At 44.6% G+C, this 20,292-nt stretch overlaps 1 protein-coding gene across 1 annotated transcript in view; it reads right to left on the bottom strand.

Moving 5' to 3' along the window:
- The window catches only part of sfxn3 (sideroflexin 3), a 59,612-nt gene extending 41,102 nt beyond the window's left edge, over positions 1 to 18,510 (bottom strand). The window contains exons 1-3 of the mRNA XM_043713081.2: positions 18,382 to 18,510; positions 11,560 to 11,729; positions 3,694 to 3,864 (exon numbers count right to left, since the gene is read on the bottom strand). Coding sequence (XP_043569016.1) covers positions 3,694 to 3,864; positions 11,560 to 11,723 — 335 coding nt within the window. The 5' untranslated portion in view covers positions 11,724 to 11,729; positions 18,382 to 18,510. The remainder of the gene's footprint in view (positions 1 to 3,693; positions 3,865 to 11,559; positions 11,730 to 18,381) is intronic.
- Between the last annotated feature and the right edge of the window lie 1,782 nt (positions 18,511 to 20,292).

The following is a 20,292-nucleotide window of genomic DNA, read 5'->3' on the forward strand; positions in this document are numbered from 1 at the left end:
CCTTAAGGGGGAGGGGGAGCAGCCCGAAGTCGTGGTCCACATTGGCACCAACGACATAGGTAGGAAGAGGGCTGAGAATGTTAGGCAGGCTTTCAGGGAGCTAGGTTGGAAGCTCAGAGTTAGAACAAACAGAGTTGTTGTCTCTGGTTTGTTACCCGTGCCACGTGATAGAGAGTCGAGGAATAGGGAGAGAGAACTGTTAAATGCGTAGCTACAGGGATGGTGCAGGGAGGGAGGGATTCTGGTATCTGGATAACTGGGGTTCTTTCTGGGGAAGGTGGGACCTCTATAAACAGGATGGTCTACACCTGAACCTGAGGGGCACCAGTATCCTTGGGGGGAGGTTTGCTAGTGCTCTTCAGGGGGGTTTAAACTAACTCTGCAGGGGCATGGGAACCTAGACTGTAGCTTTAGGGTGCAGGACCTGGAGTGTAGGGAGGTTAGGAACATGGCATCAATCTCAAAGGAGGGTGCCTGCAAACAGGAAAGTGGCTTGAAGTGTGTATACTTCAATGCAAGAAGTATACGAAATAAGGTAGGTGAACTTGCAGTGTGGTACCTGGGATTTCGATGTTGTGGCTATTACGGAGACATGGGTAGAATAGGGACAGGATTGGCTGTTGCAGGTTCCAGGGTTTAAATGTTTTAGTAGGGTCAGAGGTGGGGGTAAAAGAGGGGGAGGTGTGGCATTGCTTGTCAAAGATAGTATTACAGCGGTGGAAAGGACGACGGATGGAGACTCGCCATCTGAGGTAGTTTGGGCTGAGGTTAGGAATAGAGGTCACCCTGTTAGGAGTTTTCTACAGGCCTCCTAATAGCCCTAGAGACATAAAAGAAAGGATTGCGAGGTTGATTCAGGAGAAGAGTGAAAGTAATAGGGTGGTTGTTATGGGGGACTTTAACTTTCCAGATATTGACTGGGAAAACTATAGCTCAGGCTCGTTAGATGGGTCGGTGTTTGTCCAATGTGTGCAGGAGGGTTTCCTGACAATATGTAAACAGACCAACAAGAGGTGAGGCCATACTGGATTTGGTTCTGGGTAACAAACCAGGCCAGGTGTTAGAATTGGAGGTAGGTGAACACTTTGGGGACAGGGACCACAATTCGGTGACTTTTACTCTAGTGATGGAGAGGGATAAGTGTGCACTGCAGGGCAAGAGTTATAGCTGAGGGCAGGGAAATTATGATGTGGTGAGGCACGACTTAGGATGCGTGGCTTGGAAAAGTAGGCTTCAAGGGAAGGGCACAATTGATATGTGGAGCTTGTTCAAGGAGCAACTATTGAGTGTCCTTGATAAGTATGTACCTGTCAGGCAGGGAGGAAAGGGTCGTGTGAGGGAGCCGTGGTTTAATAAGGAATTGGAATCCCTTGTTAAAGGGAAGAGGGCGGCCTATGTAGAGATGAGGCATGAAGGTTCAATTGGGGCGATTGAGAGTTATAAGGTAGCCGTCAGTATTCACTCAGGAACAGGACATTGTTGCCGATGTGAATACTGAGTCACAATTAATTAGAATGGATGGCTTTGAGGTATGTAGGGAAGAGGTGTTGGAAATTTTGGAAAGAGTGAAAATAGATAAGTCCCCTGGGCCTGATGGCATTTATCCTAGGATTCTCTGGGAAGCAAGGGAGGAGATTGCAGAGCCATTGGCCTTGATTTTTATGTCCTCGTTGTCTACAGGAATAGTGCCAGAAGACTGGAGGATAGCAAATGTGGTTCCCTTGTTCAAGAAGGAGAGTAGGGATAACCCTAGTAACTATAGGCCGGTGAGTCTCACTTCTGTTGTGGGCAAAGTCTTAGAGAGAATTGTAAGGGATAGGGTTTATGAACATCTGAATAGGAATAATGTGATCAAAGATAGTCAGCATGGTTTTGTGAAGGGCAGGTCGTGCCTCACAAACCTTATTGAATTCTTTGAGAAGGTGACAAGAGATGGACGAGGGTAAAACGGTAGATGTGGTGTATATGGATTTTAGTAAGGCATTTGATAAGGTTCCCCATGGTAGGCTACTGCAAAAAATACGGAGGTATGGCATTGAGGGTGAGTTGGAGGTTTGGATTAGGAATTGGCTGGCTGGAAGAAGACAGAGGGTAGTAGTTGATGGTAAAGGTTCATCTTGGAGTGCAGTTACTAGCGGTGTTCCGCAAGGATCTGTTTTGGGACCATTGCTGTTTGTCATTTTTATAAATGACCTGGAGGCGGGGCTAGAAGGTTGGGTGAGCAAGTTTGCGGATGATACGAAAGTCGGTGGAGTTGTTGACAGTGAGGAAGGATGTGGCAGGTTACAGCAGGATATAGATAAGCTGCAGAGCTGGGCAGAAAGTTCAATGTCGGTAAGTGTGAAGTGATTCACTTTGGTAAGAGTAACAATAAGATGGGTACTGGGCTAATGGTCGGATACTTGGTAGTGTGGATGAGCAGAGGGATCTTGGTGTCCATGTACACAGATCTTTGAAAGTTGCCACCCAGGTAGATAGTGCTGTGAAGAAGGCATATGGCGTACTGGCTTTTATTGGGTTCCGGAGTCCTGAGGTCATGTTGCAGTTGTATAAGACTCTGGTGCGGCCGCATCTGGAGTAGCGTGTGCAGTTTTGGTCGCCATACTATAGGAAGGATGTGGAGGCACTGGAACGGGTGCAGAGGAGGTTTACTAGGATGTTGCCTTGTATGGTAGGAAGATCGTATGAGGAAAGGCTGAGGCACTTGGGGCTGCTTTCATTGGAGAAAAGAAGGTTTAGGGGTGACTTGATAGAGGTGTACAAGATGATTAGGGGTTTAGATAGGGTTGACCATGAGAACCTTTTTCCACGTATGGAGTCAGCTATTACGAGGGGGCATAGCTTTAAATTAAGGGGTGGTAGGTATAGGACAGATGTTAGGGGTAGATTCTTTACTCAGCGAGTCGTGAGTTCATGGAATGCCCTGCCAGTAGCAGTGGTGGACTCTCCCTCTTTATGGGCATTTAAACGGGCATTGGATAGGCATATGAGGAGAGTGGGCTAGTGTAGGTTAGGTGGGCTTGGATCGGCGCAACATCGAGGGCCAAAGGGCCTGTACTGCGCTGTATTTTTCTATGTTTCTATGTAACAGATTTCATGGTATTAATTGAAGAAAAATGGGAGTATTCTCTCAGAACCCAATATCCAAAACTACAAAAGTTATTAACAAGTTGGTTGTCTTCCTGTTAGTGGCATTAGTTCCATCCAAATTGGTGGCCCAGTTTACCTATAGTACGGGTGTAAGCCACTTGGGGTATCGTGAGGTGCCCTTTGAAACACTATCAAAAATGCAAGAACTTTTAGATCCATTTACATCTACTTCATTGTAACTGCCAATAGAATGTGATGGGGAGGAGCTGGTGTTGGACTGAGATGGACAAAGTTGAAAATCACAACAACAGGTTATAGTCCAACAGGTTTATTTGGAAGCACTAGCTTTCAGAGCCCTGCTCCTTCATCAGGTAGTTAATTTTTGATGATGTCACTGGGCCATATAGTTAATAAACTACAGACTAACTGCTCACTCCATGACCATTATCCCTGACTAAATATTGGGCTGTTATGTTGCTAATGTATGTTCAATCGGTGAATTATAAACTGCTTATGAAAACACACTGGCATCCAGTTTTATATTTATTTAAAAAAAAAACTAACTTTTATTTTATACTTTGATAAATTATAATATCAGCTTGCCTGTAAAATGTCAGCATGCAACCAGTGATGGTCATATTCATTGGAACCTGTGCAGACATCCGTCCAATCAGAATCATTTTTTCGCCTGTATCTGGATGAAAAGCTGAATCATAGATGTATTTCGCTTTCCAAAGCTCATCTTCAGTCAGATCTGGTTGGACTTTGCCATGCCTGAAAAGTCAAAAACACTGAAATTGTGTGCAAAGCAATACAAAAATAAGCCATCACAGAATTAATACACACTGGGGACGCAAGGTGGGCTTTAGCTTGGAGTTCAGCATGTGGAAGAAGAAAAAAAAAACAAATTGCTGGAGACACTTAACAGGTCTGGCAGCATCTGTGGAGAGAGGAACACAGTTAACACTGACTCTAGTGATCCTTCTTCAGGGCTCTATATTGATTGCTGTCGCTGATTTTCCATTTGAAGTGTGCAGCTACACTTAGGTGAGCGAATATTAACAAGCTAGTTCCAGAGATGTACAGCAGCGAAGACCAACCAGGGAAAGAACTGAGTGAAGAGGCAACTCTTCAGGAGTCAAACTATCACAACTCACTGAAGAGGAAGATGGCAAATTCCAGCTGTAATTTCATGGATAATTGAAGGCTTCTTTCCAGCTTGTTAATCTAAGACTTCTTGCATATTTTGGCCATTTTCTAGCTGCGGACATTTTTGACGTTTTGTTTGTATTCAAGTGTGATTTGATAGGCTTTTTCATAGAGCTTTAAGTGTTAGAGCAACCATTATTTATATTCCCAAAAGAGAAAATGCTAGAAAATCTCAACAGGTCTGGCAGCATCTGTAAGGAGAATATGCAGAAAGATCATAGAAAGATGTAGGAGCGAAAGGGTGATGGCGATAGGAGATTTTAATTTCCCCAATATTGACTGGAATTAATGTTGTGTTAGAGGAATGGATGGAGCAGAATTTGTAAGGAGCATCCAGGAAGGTTTTATAGAGCAGCAGTATCTAGTCCAACTCAGGAAGGGGCCATACTGGACCTGGTGTTGGGAAATGAGCCCAGCCAAGTGGTTGGAGTTTCAGTAGGGGATTACTTTGGGAATAGTGATCACAATTCCATTGAATACGCATGGACAAAGACGAGAGTGCGTTATGCCTTCTTGACCACTCTACTGACTTGCGTTACCACCTTCAGGGAACAATGGACCTGAATAGGCAGATCACTCTGTACATCAATGTTCCCCAGGACCTTTCCATTTTAGATCGCTATTGAATTGCATCTTCCAAAATGCATCACCTCACATTTGTCACATTGGGTCCAGGATGTTCTAGCTAGATGGATAGAGAACTGGTTGGGCAACAGGAGACAGTAGTGGTGGAAGGGAGCTTCTCAAAATGGAGACCTATCACCAGTGGTGTCCCACAGGGTCTGTGCTGGGACCACTGTTGTTTGTGATAGCCCCCAAGGAAGAGTTTTAAATTGACAGCGGGGGGCGGGGGGCAGGGGGCAGGGGGCAGGGGGCGCAGGGCAGGGGGCGCAGGGCGAGAGCACAGAGCACAGAGCGAGATCAAATCCTCCAACACTGGCAACATCCTTGTAAATCTTTCCTGAGCCCTTTCAGGTTTCACAACATCTTTCCGATAGGAAGGAGACCAGAATTGCATGCAATATTCCAACAGTGGCCTAACCAATGTCTTGTACAGCAGCAATATGACCTCCCAACTCCTGTACTCAATACTCTGACCAATAAAGGAAAGCATACCAAAGCCCTTCTTCACTATCCTATCTAACTGCAACTCCATTTTCAAGGAGCTATGAACCTGGACTCCAAGGTCTCTTTGTTTGGCAACACTCCCTATGACGTTCCATTAAGTGCAAACGTTCTGCTAAGATTTGCTCACCCAAAATGCAGCACCTTGCATTTATCTGAATTAAGATTCATCTGCCACTTCTCAGCTCATTGGCCCATCTGATCAAGATCCTGTTGTAATCTGAGGTAACCTTTTTCACTGTCCACTACACCTCCAATTTTGGTGTCATCTGCAAACTTACTAACTATACATCTTATGCTCGCATCAAATTATATAAATGACGAAAAGTACAGGACCCAGCACCAATCCTTGTGGTACTCCACTGGTCACAGGCCTCCAATCTGAAAAACAACCCTCCACCACCACCTTCTGTCTTCTACCTTTGAGCCAGTTCTGTAACCAAATGGCTAGTTCACCCTGTAATCTGAGAGATCTAACCTTGCTAACCAGTCTCCCATGGGGAACTTTGTCGAACGCCTTACTGAAGTCCATATAGATCACATCCACCACTCTGCCCTCAATCCTCTTTGTTACTTCTTCAAAAAACTCAATCAAGTTTGAGAGACATGATTTCCCATGCACAAAGCCATGTTGACTATCCCTAATCAGTCCTTGCCTTTCCAAATACATGTACATCCTGTCCCTCAGGATTCCCTCCAACAACTTGCCCACCACCGACGTCAGGCTCACTGATCTATAGTTCCCTGGCTTGTCCTGATCACCTTTCTTAAACAGTGGCACCACGTTGGCCAACCTCCAGTCTTCTGGTATCACTCCTGTGACTATCAATGATACAAATATTTCAGCAAGAGGCCCAGCAATCACTTCCCTAGCTTCCCACAGAGTACTAGGTTACACCTGATCAGGTCTTGGGGATTTATCCACCTTTATGCATGTCAAGACATCCAGCACTTCCTCTGTAATATGGACATGTTTCAAGATGTCACCATCTATTTCCCTACATTCTATATCTTCCATGTCCTTTTCCACAGTAAATACCGATGCAAAATACTCATTTAATATCTCCCCATTTTCTGCAGCTCCACACAAAGGTCACCTTGCTGATCTTCGAGGGGCCCTATTCTCTCCCTAGTTACCGTTTTGTCCTTAATGTACTTGTAAAATCTCTTTGGATTCTCCTTAATCCTATTTGCCAAAGTTATCTCATGTCCCCTTTTTGCCCTCCTGATTTTCCTATTAATTATACTCCTACTGCCTTTCTACTCTCCCAAGGATTCCCTTCCTGACATATGCTGAATTCATTGCCAGAGCAGGCTGTGGAGATCAGGTCATAGAGTACATTTAAGTCCAAGATAGATAGGTTCTTGAGTATCAAGGGGATCAAGGGTTATGGGGAGAAAGTGGGAGAATGGAGTTAAGAAACTTATTCGCCATGATTGAATAATGGAGCAGACTCAATGGCCTGAATAGCCTAATTTCTGCTCCTATGTCTTATGATCTTATTAGAGGGTATGAGCTATAAGGAGAGGCTAGAAAAACTCAGGACACTTGACAGAAGTCTATATAATTATGAGGTGCATAGATAGGGTTGACAATCAGAGTCTTTATCCAAGAGTTGAAAATGTCTAATACTAGAAGGCATACATTTAAGGTGAGTGGGGGAAAGTTCAAAGGAGATATGAGGGGCAAGGTTTTTCTTTTACAAACAGAGTGGTAGGAGTCTGGAACACGGTGCCGGGGTGGTGGTGGAGGCAGGCACAATAGCGATATTTAAAGGGACTTTTAAACAAGCACATGAATATGAAAGGAATGGAGGGATGTGGACCAAGGGTAGGCAGAAATGATTAGTTTAATTTGGTGTCATGTTCAGCACAACATTTTTCCTTTGCTGTACTGTTCCAAGTGCTATGGTTACCAACTCACCGTAAATTCCATTTGAAGTAATTTTCTGGAACAACCTACCATTGGGATTATGTCAAATGCTTTAGTAACATCCATGTAAACACCACCCACGTCGCTAACCTCAACCATCTTTGTCGCTTCCTTAAAAAACTCAATCAAATTTCAGAGACTGGACCATCCCTGCTCATAGCCATGTTGACTGTCCCTAATAAGTTCATTCTTTTTCAAATATTAGTAAATCCTGTCTCTAAGAATCTACTCCAATAATTTCTCAAGCACTGAAGTTCACTGGCCTATAATTTCCTGGATTATTCCTGTTTCCCTCCTTAAAGGAATAGCATTGACTATTCTCCAGTTTACAGGCACCTCACCAGTGACGAAAGAGAATACAAGGATCTCTGCAAAGATTCCAGCAATCACCTCCCTCAGTATTCTGAGACAGATCTCATCAGGCCCTGGGGACTTACCTACCTTCATGTTTTTCGACACACCCAATACCACCTCCTTCTAAATATCAACATATTGCTCCCTAATCTCATCATCATCCATGTCCTTCTCCTTGGTGAATACTGATGCAGCTTGTTACGGAATACAAGTTCCAAGCACTCATTGGTACTGATACCTCTCCAGATCCTTTCTTCCACCCTCTGACTCTATTTCTTCCTCATCCCACTTTTCATCATGTATTCACCATACCCTCTGACCTTCCTCTCTCAGACACAGAACAATATGTGCTCAGCAAAGGACTCAGTCTTATCATTTCACACTCCCCTCAATGAATTTTAGGCCTGACACAATGGTGAACTCTTCTTCCATCTTCTCTGCCGCTGCGCCAACTTCTTTGGGAAGGAGTCCCCTCACTACTCCATGGACCTTTTCACAGACGGCCTCCACTGTTTGCGCTCTCTGGCCTTTTACCTGTCTTTGAACATTTCATCTAGGACAGGCAGCAATGACATCAGCCACCTCAATTTTTCATTACCACTGCCACCATCCAATCTAACCTCTCTTCCTCTGAAGTTGTTGAACTCCGTTCTCTCAGGTCTAACCCTGACTTTGTTGTCAAACGCTATTCCAAAGAAGAATCAGACTGGACTTCAAACACTGTTTTTCTCTCTCTACTCCAGCATTTTGTTTTTATTTAAGCATACTGACTTCATTATATTGATGAAAAATACTCATTCATTGATTACATTTAATACCTCAATAAAGCCTTATTGAAACAAACATTTCATGAAAATTTAATATATTAAATATTAGAACCCATATTCCCACAAAGATTAACAAATACAGGTATTATTTGGATTCTATCTGCAAAATAAAGGCAACCCACTATGATAATGGATCCTTGTGAAATCCGTATTGCAGCACTAATTCAGTAACAGAAATTCACAGGCTCATGTCAACAGAGAGTGAAATAGCAAAGGAACCATTTCCAACATTCTCCAGAATTTCTTTCCAAAGATGAAAGGGCCTGGAGATTTAAATATTTGAGAATTTAATTTGAAATCTTGAACATTTCCAACTTGACAATACAAATTAGTTATACACTACACATAAACTTGTCTTTTAACAGACCTAAAGAGCACCTGAATTCTTCCAAAGAATTACTTACTTTTCCCAAAGGATGCCTTACTTGCACCAAAAGTGTGCCAGGATCAGATCCAAATGGATCTACCTTATCTATCTGAAATAGCATCCTAATTCTCCAAATAAATTGACCCTACTTTAGAAAAGGACATAATTAAACTAGAAAACAGTACAGAAATGATTTACTAAAATATGACGTGGACTGGATGGTTTGAGTTTTAATGAGAGGCTGAATAGTATGGGACATTCTTCCCCCTGGAGTGGAGGAGACTGCGGGGTGACCTATAGGGGTCTATAAAATCATGAGAGTCATAGATAAGATAGATAGCCAAAAGCTTTCCCCCATGATATGGGTGTCTAAAACTAGAGGGGATAGGTTTAAGGTGAGAGGGGTAAGAGGCAATTTTTTCACACAGAATGTGGTGAGTGTCTGAAACAGAATGCCAAAAGTAGCGGTGGAGAAAAGTATAATTTTGTCCTTCAAGAAACGTTTGGGCAGTTGCACGGATGGGATAGGTTGGAGGGATATAGACCAAACACAGGCAAATGAAAACTGGTTAGTTGTGAAAACTGGGTGGCATGGACAAGTTGGGCCAAAAGGCCTGTTTCCATACTGGAAACCTCTGACTTGATTTGCTCTTACTTGGTCTGATTTAAACACTTAGGGTTCAGAAACCTATCACACCAAAATCACAGGAATGGAGACAACTGATGATTTAAATGCCAACTACTTCCATAAACCACAAATGTGAATCACGAATGGACTCCAAACACCCTGGTAAAAGGGGAAATGTGGTGTTTGGCACTAGGGCTTGGGATTTCCTCAGATCACCCAAGAGATAGGCTCTCCAACATGGAACAAACCTGAGTTTATGAGTCTTTCTTTTCCCAAACTGATAGGATTAAAGTCCAATAACAAGTATCCGACACCAAATTAGCTTCAGTAGTGTTGAGCCAATTGCTAGTAGGCAAATGATTGATACTGCAAAAGCTACCCCATATGGCAGAATACTCTTAAACTGAACATGGATGTGCCCAAGTGGAAAATATTGCTAAGTGACAACCTGAAGCTGTGATTCACACACAGATCGAAGAGGAGTAGAGTGTGTTTTGTTCTGCAATTTAACAGTATTACAACAGTTTTAGGACAACTTGATATTGGCAGTAAAGCACAAATAAAAAGGGCTGCAACATTTTTTTTGAAAAGACAGTAACAGCAAAAGTTCATTTTATAAATAAGTCCATCCAGATTGCTAAAATAATCTACATAGAGCCTAAAAAACAAAACAGAAGGATAAAAGATCCTTGAGTAGAACAGAAAAATAATTAGGATTCCATTGCATTTAGAGTCATAGTCATAGAGATGTACAGCATGGAAACAGACCCTTCGGTCCAACCTGTCCATGCCGATCAGATATCCCAACCCAATCTAGTCCCACCTGCCAGCACCTGGCCCATATCCCTCCAAACCCTTCCTATTCATATACCCATCCAAATGCCTCTTAAATGTTGCAATTGTACCAGCCTCCACCATATCCTCTGACAGCTCATTCCACCCACATACCACCCTCTGCGTGAAAACGTTGCCCCTTAGGTCTCTTTTATATCTTTCTCCTCTCACCCTAAACCTATGCCCTCTAGTTCTAGACTCCCCGACCCCAGGGAAAAGACTTTGTCTATTTATCCTATCCATGCCCTCAATTTTGTAAACTTCTATAAGGTCACCCCTCAGCCTCTGATGCTCTGGTGAAAACAGGCCCAGCCTGTTCAGCCTCTCCCTCTCGCTCAAATCCTCCAACCCTGGCAACATCCTTGTAAATCCTTTTTGAACACTTTCAAGTTTCACAACATCTTTCCCATAGGAAGGAGACCAGAATTGCACGCAATATTCCAACAGTGGCCTGACCAATGTCCTATACAGCCGCAACATGACCTCCCAACTCCTGTACTCAATACTCTGACCAATAAAGGAAAGCATACCAAACGCCTTCTTCACTATCCTATCTACCTGCGACTCCACTTTCAAGGAGCTATGAACCTGCACTCCAAGGTCTCTTTGTTCAGCAACACTTCCTAGGACCTTACTATTAAATGTATAAGTCCTGCTAAGATTTGCTTTCCCAAAATGCAGCACTCACAATTATCCGAATTAAACTCCATCTGCCACTTCTCAGCCCATTGGTCCATCTGGTCAAGATCCTGTTGTAATCTGAGGTAACCCTCTTCGCTGTCCACTACACCTCCAATTTGGGTGTCATCTGCAAACTTACTAACTGTACCTCTTATGCTCGCATCCAAATCATTTATGTAAATGACAAAAAGTAGAGGGCCCGGCATCCAATCCTTATGGTACTCCACTGGTCACAGGCCTCCAGTCTGAAAAACAACCCTCCACCACCACCCTGTCTTCTAGCTTTGAGCCAGTTCGGTATCCAAATGGCTAGTTTTCCCTGTATTCCATGAGATCTAACCTTGCTAATCAGTCTCCCTTGTCGAACACCTTACTAAAGTCCACATAGATCACATCTACTGCTCTGACCTCATCAATCTTCTTTGTTACTTAAAAAAAAGACTTTTTTTTAAAAACTGATAAAGGAAGGTATTAACATGACACCATGCAATATTATGTGCCACAATCTTACTTGTAGTTCTCCACAATGGTCCTCGCTGACTCTAATGCTTCACTGGAAAGTAGAACATTGCGAGGGTCAGTCACCATAAAGAAGTGCTGGGCTCGCCCCATGAAGGTCCTTTGGTCCCATCGTGGTTCCTTTAAATTAATATCAGACCTCAACTTTTCAGACATTTTTTACTGAGGAAAGAAAATTGAAAAAAAAGTCAATGGAAAACTGTCACAAGCAAAGATAATTCTAATGAAGTGCAAAATATTTTGGACAAAGTCTTCAAAATTTGAGGATTTTTAGATTAGATTTTTAGATTACATTACAGTGTGGAAACAGGCCCTTCGGCCCAACAAGTCCACACCGACCCGCCGAAGCGGAACCCACCCATACCCCTACATTTACCCATTGCTTAACACTACGGGCAATTTAGCATGGCCAATTCACCTAACCTGCACATCTTTGGATTGTGGGAGGAAACCGGAGCACCCGGAGGAAACCCACGCAGACACGGGGAGAATGTGCAAACTCCACACAGTCAGTCGCCTGAGGCGGGAATTGAACCCGGGTCTCAGGCGCTGTGAGGCAGCAGTGCTAACCACTGTGCCACCGTGCCACCCACTTGTGTTTTATCATTATTAAACACAAGTAAAATTTGTGTTTTCCAGCAAAGGTCATAAAATATGATATCTCAATTCTTAAAATTTCACTGAACAAAAACCAAAAGAACTGTGGATACTGTCGATCAGAAACAAAAACAGACATTGCTAGAAAAGCTCAACACGCCTGGCAGCATCTGTGGAGAGAGAAACAGAGTTAACAATTCAGGTCAAGTGAACCTTCCTCAGAACTCAGGGTCAACTCTAAAGCGTTAACTCTGATTTCTCTCCACACGTGCTGCCAGACCTGCTGAACTTTTCCACCATTCCCTGTACGTTTAAAATTTCACTGTTAGTTAGTCAAATTCCACAACCTTCAATTTCTGATGTAAATGCCATGTTTTAGCATCAACACATATGTACATAATAAATAAAGCACACTAAGTACTTGCACACAGATCGAGACGTTAATACTCATGTCCAGCATACTGGGTCATAGAAATGTACAGCATGGAAACAGACCCTTTACTCCACCTCATCCATGCCGACCAGATATCCTACATTAATCTCGTCCCATTTTCCAGCATTGGGCCCACATCCTTCTAAACCCTTCCTATTCATATAACCATCCAGATGCCTTTTAAATGTTGTAATTGTACCAGCCTCCACCACTTCCTCTGGCAGTTCATTCTGTACACACACCACTCTACATGAAAAAGTTGCCCCTTAGATCCCTTTTCAGTCTTGCCCCTCTCACATTAAACCAATGCCCTGTGGTTTTAGTCTCCCCCACTTCAGGGAAACGACCTTGGCTATTCACCCTATCCATGCTCCTCATGATTTTTTAAACCTCGACAAGGTCACCCCTCAGCTTCGACGTTCCAGGGAAGGCAACTCCAGTCTATTCAGTCTCTCCCTAAAGCTCAAATCCTCCAACCCTGGCGACATCCTTGTCTTTTCTGAACCCTTTCAAGTTTCACAACATCTTTCCTGAAGCAGATTACACACAGTATTCTAACAGTAGCCTAACCAATGTCCTGTACAGACATAACATGACTTCCCAACTCATACACTCAATGCACTGACCAATGAGGGTAAGCATACCAAACACCACCTTCACTACCTTGGACTCTACTTTCAAGGAGCTACGAACCTACACTCCGAGGTCTCTGTTCAGCAACACTCCCCAGGATCTTACCATTAAGAAAATAAGTCCTGCCCTGAACTGCCTTTCCAAAATGCAGCACCTCAAATTTATCTAAATTAAACTCCATCTGCCAGTCCTCAGCCCATTGATCCATCTGATCAAGGTTCCATTGTACTTTGAGGTAACCTTCTTCACTGTCCACTACCTGTCCAATTTTGATGTAATCTGCCAACCTACTAACAATACCTATGTTCCAATCTGAATTATTTATATAAATGACAAAATTCAGTGGTCCCAGCACCAAGCCTTGTGGCACACCGCTGGTCACAGGCCTCCAGTCTGAAAAGCAACCCTCTAACACCACCCGCTATCTTCTACCTTCAAGCCAGTTCTGTATCCAAATGGCTCTTTCTCCTTGTGATCTAACCTTGCTAAACAGTCTACCATGAGGAACCTTGTCAAATGCCTTCCATGTAGATCACATCTACCACTCTGCCCTCATCAATCCTCTTCATCACTTCTTCAAAAAATTCATTCAAGTTAGTATTTCCAGCAGTACAGAAATCTGTCTAGACTTTTGTGCGCAAGGAGTTGGAATTGAACCCATAACTTTCTGACTTAAAAGGTAGAAATGCAACAAACTGAGTGGGACTGGGAACTGCTAGTTATGAAGAGTCAGAGAAAGGCTAAGTGCTTTATCTGAAAATTGCTAAAGATCAGCATGGGAAAATGTGAATTTTTTCATTTTGGATATAAATAAAGACCAATGGAAATACTTTCTTAATGTGGAGAGTCGAGAGATTTGCGTGTCTACGTGCTCAAATGCTAAGCTACTGAGCCATTAAAACCACGGAGAGAACATTGACCTATACCTCACAGGGGTAGGAATATAGAAATAAAAAAAGTGATGTTTCAGTTATCCAGAGACATGACCTACTTGGAGTGGTTAGTGCAGATTCAACAAAAGAAATTTCAATTGCAGGGAATGCCCTTTTCTCTGGCCAATTGTTGAGTAACGGAATAAAGAAAGAAACCAAACAGAAACTGTATTTACTCTATTGGATATGTCATAAGTTTATGGTCTCAGATATTTCTGAAAACAATAAACTGGGGTACAAACTATTTATTTAGAGCCAGATTTCTTAACAGTAGAAAAAGAGGAACATAAATAATATAGGTTTACAGTAAAAGTGAAATGTAAATATTTTCTCTCAAATACAGAAAATATTCATAATCCAACACTGACCCACTTCAAAAAGCAAATTGAGGTACAATCTCTAAGCGCCTGTAAAACCAAGCTATTGTACTGACACCCTTTGACGTTTAACCAGGAAATTAAAAACATGATTGTACAAAATCAAATAAGACAATCAAATAAACATGCTGCCAAGTATGCCTGCAGCATTCTTCAAACACATATTGAAGACCAAATAAAAGGTGTCACTAACATGAGTACTCTTTTCATACCAATTGACTACCTGCCAAATAAAGTTAACAGTGCTACCAGCTAATTTCAGCATACCTACTCTTTGGAGGCTCTACAAACTAAATCTATTTCAGCAAAATATCCTGCCAGCTTAACATATAATCCGAAATAGACAGACAGGAGGCTGGAAAAATACAACAAGCCAGCAGCATCAGGTGGTCGAGAAGTCAACATTTCTGAAGAAGAGTTATAGCCAAAACGTCGACTTCCCCATCTCCTGATGCTGCCTGGCTTGCTATGTTCTTCTAGTCTCCTGCTTGTCTGATCTTCCTTTTGGTAGCTATCAAAATACTGAAAATGAAAAGCAAACTATTTGAATGCACTCAACTAACATTCATCAAAAGGCATTAGCAAAAAATGTTTTAGTGAATGCCAGCCGCATATCAGTATTTATTTGTAGGATCATCCTCTTAATTCTACCGTGTAATCAACAAGTATCTTTCTGAAACACAAAACAGAAATTGCTGGATAAAATGAGCAGGTCTGGCAACATCTGCCAGATTTGCTGAGTTTCTCCAGCAATTTCTGTTTGTTGTTTCAGATCTCCAACATCTACAGTTCTTTGTTTTATACAAGTATCTATTTGTTATTTATAGCCCTAGTCAAATTAACTTTTTAAAAACCAAGACAACATTACTTCGTAGTGACAGCTAATTGTAATGGTACTATTCACGGATCCTATGGAATTTCAAATCTCTTATACAGTTATAGAGTCATACAGCACTGAAACAGACACTTCAATCAAACCCTGTCCATGTCAAACATAATTCCAAGCTGAACTAGTTCCACCCACCTGCTCCTGGCCCATATCCCTCCAAACTTTTCCTATTTATGTATCCATCCAAACATCTTATAAACATGCAACTGTAACCACATTCACCACTTCCAGACAAAGTTCATTCACATGTGAACCACATTCCATGTAAACAATTTGCCAGTGTCTTTTTTAAAATCTCTCTCTCCTCCCACCTTAAAAAACGTGTCCCTAGTCTTGAAATTCCCCATCCTAGGGAAAAGGCAACTCAACCTATACCCCTTATTGTTTTAAAAACTTCTTTACCTCTCAACCTTCTATGCTCCAGTAGAAAAATGACCCAGCCTATATTTATAACTCAATACTCCCATACCCACCCAGCAACCTCCTGGTAAACCTCTTCCGAACCCTGTCCAGCCTAATAATACCTTTCCTAAAACTGGGTGGCCGGGATGAGTACTGGAGTCAAGAATCCGCATATTTGTCGTTGAACCTTAAAATTTTCAGGTTTATACAGAGATATTACAGCAGGAGTTTACATCCATTCAAGCAATTTCAGAGGAACTTCAACAAACCATTTAAGGGACATTTAAGCAACTGCTGGACAGGGACATGGAGAGCAGTGAGTTGAGGGGTGCATAGGTTACATTATTATCTTTTACATTAGGATTAAACCTCAGCACAACATCGTGGGCCAAGGGCCTGTTCTGAACTGTACCTTTCTATGTTCTATGATTTGGAGATGCCAGTGTTGGACTGGGGTGTACAAAGTTAAAAATCTATAACCTGGTGTTGCATGATATTTAGCTTGAACAATACAGCCAGCAAAGAATCACTCACTTTAGTGCTTTGATCATGCTCTTCAGTCGAGTTCATCAGAGGAGAAACAAAAAGCAGAAATTGCCAGAGGAACTCAGCAGATCTTCAGCATCCACACTTCTTTGTTTTAGTCAGAAAAGAGAAGCACCACAGCCAACACAGCGGTTATGCCATTAGGGCGTTTGAGAAATGCAAACAGACATCCCTTGGGGAAGTTCACCAGCAAGATAAGCGGGAAATAATTTCAATATTGCTAGTCCCTAAGCGCAAAGTACAAAACTGCTGGTATGCGAGAGGAAACAGGCATCTTCACATGATGCAATGCACACATCCTTGCTCCGTGGAAAAGTTAATAACCAAGAGCACAAATGAATCCATTACTGAGATTAAATACACAGCCGCGATACTCAACCAAGACAAGGCACTGCATTACCAGTGACCTTGAATGTTAGTTAGTTAGTGAGGAGGAGTGGTGGAGGGATAGTTCACTAACTGGGCATCAGCCTGTGTGCAGATCCTCTCAGTGTCAGGACACTGCGGTCACAGCGGAGGGGGGAATGAAGGGAGGAGGGGGGGGGGTCAATGGAGGGTGGAGAAGGGGGGGGTCAATGGAGGGTGGAGGAGGGGGGGGTCAATGGAGGGTGGAGGAGGGGGGGGTCAATGGAGGGTGGAGGATGGGGGGGTCAATGGAGGGTGGAGGATGGGGGGGTCAATGGAGGGTGGAGGAGGGGGGGGTCAATGGAGGGTGGAGGAGGGGGGGGTCAATGGAGGGTGGAGGAGGGGGGGGTCAATGGAGGGTGGAGGAGGGGGGGGTCAATGGAGGGTGGAGGGGGGGGGTCAATGGAGGGTGGAGGGGGGGGTCAATGGAGGGTGGAGGGGGGGGGGGTCAATGGAGGGTGGAGGGGGGGGTCAATGGAGGGTGGAGGAGGGGGGGTCAATGGAGGGTGGAGGAGGGGGGTCAATGGAGGGTGGAGGAGGGGGGGTCAATGGAGGGTGGAGGAGGGGGGGTCAATGGAGGGTGGAGGAGGGGGGGTCAATGGAGGGTGGAGGAGGGGGGGTCAATGGAGGGTGGAGGAGGGGGGGTCAATGGAGGGTGGAGGAGGGGGGGTCAATGGAGGGTGGAGGAGGGGGGGTCAATGGAGGGTGGAGGAGGGGGGGTCAATGGAGGGTGGAGGAGGGGGGGTCAATGGAGGGTGGAGGAGGGGGGGTCAATGGAGGGTGGAGGAGGGGGGGTCAATGGAGGGTGGAGGAGGGGGGGTCAATGGAGGGTGGAGGAGGGGGGGTCAATGGAGGGTGGAGGAGGGGGGGTCAATGGAGGGTGGAGGAGGGGGGTCAATGGAGGGTGGAGGAGGGGGGGTCAATGGAGGGTGGAGGAGGGGGGGTCAATGGAGGGTGGAGGAGGGGGGTCAATGGAGGGTGGAGGAGGGGGGGTCAATGGAGGGTGGAGGAGGGGGGGTCAATGGAGGGTGGAGGAGGGGGGGGTCAATGGAGGGTGGAGGAGGGGGGGGTCAATGGAGGGTGGAGGAGGGGGGGGTCAATGGAGGGTGGAGGAGGGGGGTCAATGGAGGGTGGAGGAGGGGGGGGTCAATGGAGGGTGGAGGAGGGGGGGTCAATGGAGGGTGGAGGAGGGGGGGTCAATGGAGGGTGGAGGAGGGGGGGGTCAATGGAGGGTGGAGGAGGGGGGGTCAATGGAGGGTGGAGGAGGGGGGGGTCAATGGAGGGTGGAGGAGGGGGGGTCAATGGAGGGTGGAGGAGGGGGGGTCAAGGGAGGGTCAAGGGAGGGTGGAGGAGGAGTAACGGTAACTCCGGTCTGGCTCCTCACCAACAGGCGGGCCCCTGGGGTGACACCCTCACCCTGACCCTGACCCTGACCCTCACCCTGACCTCTGGGACCGCACGGACACTCATACCCCGACACATACACACAGGCGGGCGGCCGCTCGGGCCCTCACTCTCCCTCCCTCCCGTTCGCCGGTCTCGGTTTCTCTCTCCCTCAGCCCCCGGTGACGGTTTCTCTCTCTCTCACTCACTCACTCACTCACTCTCCAGTCTCTCCGACCTTGATCGCTCCCCGGTCCCGGTTATTCTCTCTCTCTCCCGCTGTGGTCCTGCTCCCGGTTTCGGTTTCGGTCTCGCTCCTCAGTCTCAGTCTCTCTCCGGGAAGCGCTCGCGCGCCCCTCCACAGCCAAACACGGCGGAGCGTGGGAGAGGGAGGGACGTGATCTGACTGACAGACCTCTCCACCACTCCACTGCGCAACCGCCTCCCCGCTGACCAATCGACGCCAGCCGGAGGCGGGGCAAGGTATAGAGGCGGGGTCAGCAGGATCGGGAAAGCGGCAGGGAGAGGGGCGTCACCCCGGAGCACGCGCTCTGATTGGCTGCTGCTTCATGACCTCAGCTCGGCAAGGTCAAGGATTTCGGGTTGTGGGTGTGGTCTTTGAGAGGGACAAGGGCAGTGTCTGGGATTTGGGCAAATGAAATATTGGCAATGAGTTGATGTTTGGGGCAATAAGCTGGGGGCAATAAACTGTTGGCAATGAGTTTGTGTTTGGTGCAATGAGCTATTGGCGAAGAGTTGATGTTTGGGGCAATGAACTGGGGGCAATTACTTGGTGCAGGTGTCAATGGACGAAAGGCAATAAACTGGTTTTAGGGACCATGAGTTGGTGTCAATAACCGAGGGAAATAAAATGTTTCTGGTGACAATCAGCACCAATTGGTGGGAGAGAGCTGGTGCTGGTGGTACTATGCTGATTCTGGTGGCAATGAGCTGATGCTTCTAACAAAATGATCATTTACAAAGATAATTGTTATGCAATTAGTAAAAAAACATTTTTATGCATCCTCCTTAGATAGAGTGGTGCCAATATTTGGGGAATTGTAAACCTTACACTGTTTAAAATAAGGTATAAAATATAATATTCCTACACAAAAAGGGGGCATTAAAGTGTTAAACCCTTGTTCAAACAAGAGTACAGCATGTAACACCCATGTTCAAAAATGCAAATAGGATCCCAAGTTTATAAATAGGGGCATAGAATACCAAATAAGGATATGACAGTAAAGTATTGCAGTATTGTGTCCAGTTCTGAATTTTTCATTTATTCTTCTGTGGGATGTGGTCATCATTGGCAATATCAGCTATTTTTGTCTATTCCTCAATTCACTTGAACTAAATAGCTCACTAGACCATTCCATAGGTTAGTTTTATGTCAACCACATTGCTGTGGATCAGGAGTCTATTGTGGTCAGATCAGCAGATATTCTTCTCTAAGGGCATTATTAACCCAGATTTTCACTTCAACACAATAACTTTGTGATTAACATATTGAAGTGAGCTTCCATAGAACATAGAACAATACAGCGCAGAACAGGCCCTTCAGCCCTTGATGTTGCACCGACCTGTGAACCATTCTCAGCTCGTCCCCCTACACTATCCCAAAATCATCCATGTGCTTATCTAAGGATTGTTTAAATTTCCACAATGTGGCTGAGTTGACATGCGGGCCCTGACAGTTGACATGACAGCAAGTGATAATCGAACAGGTTTATTTGAAATCATAAGCTTTTGGAGTGCTGCTCCTTTGTCAGGTGAAGTGGACGGAAGCACACCAGCACAGAATTTGTAAGCACAAATATCAAAACATTGTGCAAATGGTGTGCGTGGAGTGTCGCTGACAGGTTGCATAACAGGTCTTTGCAGGTGATCAAAAGTTTCAGTCGGTGCAAGTAAAGTATAAACAGCTGAATCACAAATAAAGGGTTGACCTGTGGTCCAATTAATTGAAGCAGAGAAATAATTATGAAAAATAAAAAATAACATGGTGCTGGAGACAAACCAAATTGCTGGAATAACATGATAGGTATAAGAGTTGCATGCGAGGGTCTAACCAAAGTAACAAGTTATCCAAAAATCTCATCGAGACGTGAAACGTTAGCTTGCTTTC

Source organism: Chiloscyllium plagiosum, unplaced genomic scaffold (assembly GCF_037043375.1).
Source record: "Chiloscyllium plagiosum isolate Xiang-an unplaced genomic scaffold, Cpla_swu_hap1 HiC_scaffold_22, whole genome shotgun sequence".
Lineage (NCBI taxonomy): Eukaryota > Metazoa > Chordata > Chondrichthyes > Orectolobiformes > Hemiscylliidae > Chiloscyllium > Chiloscyllium plagiosum.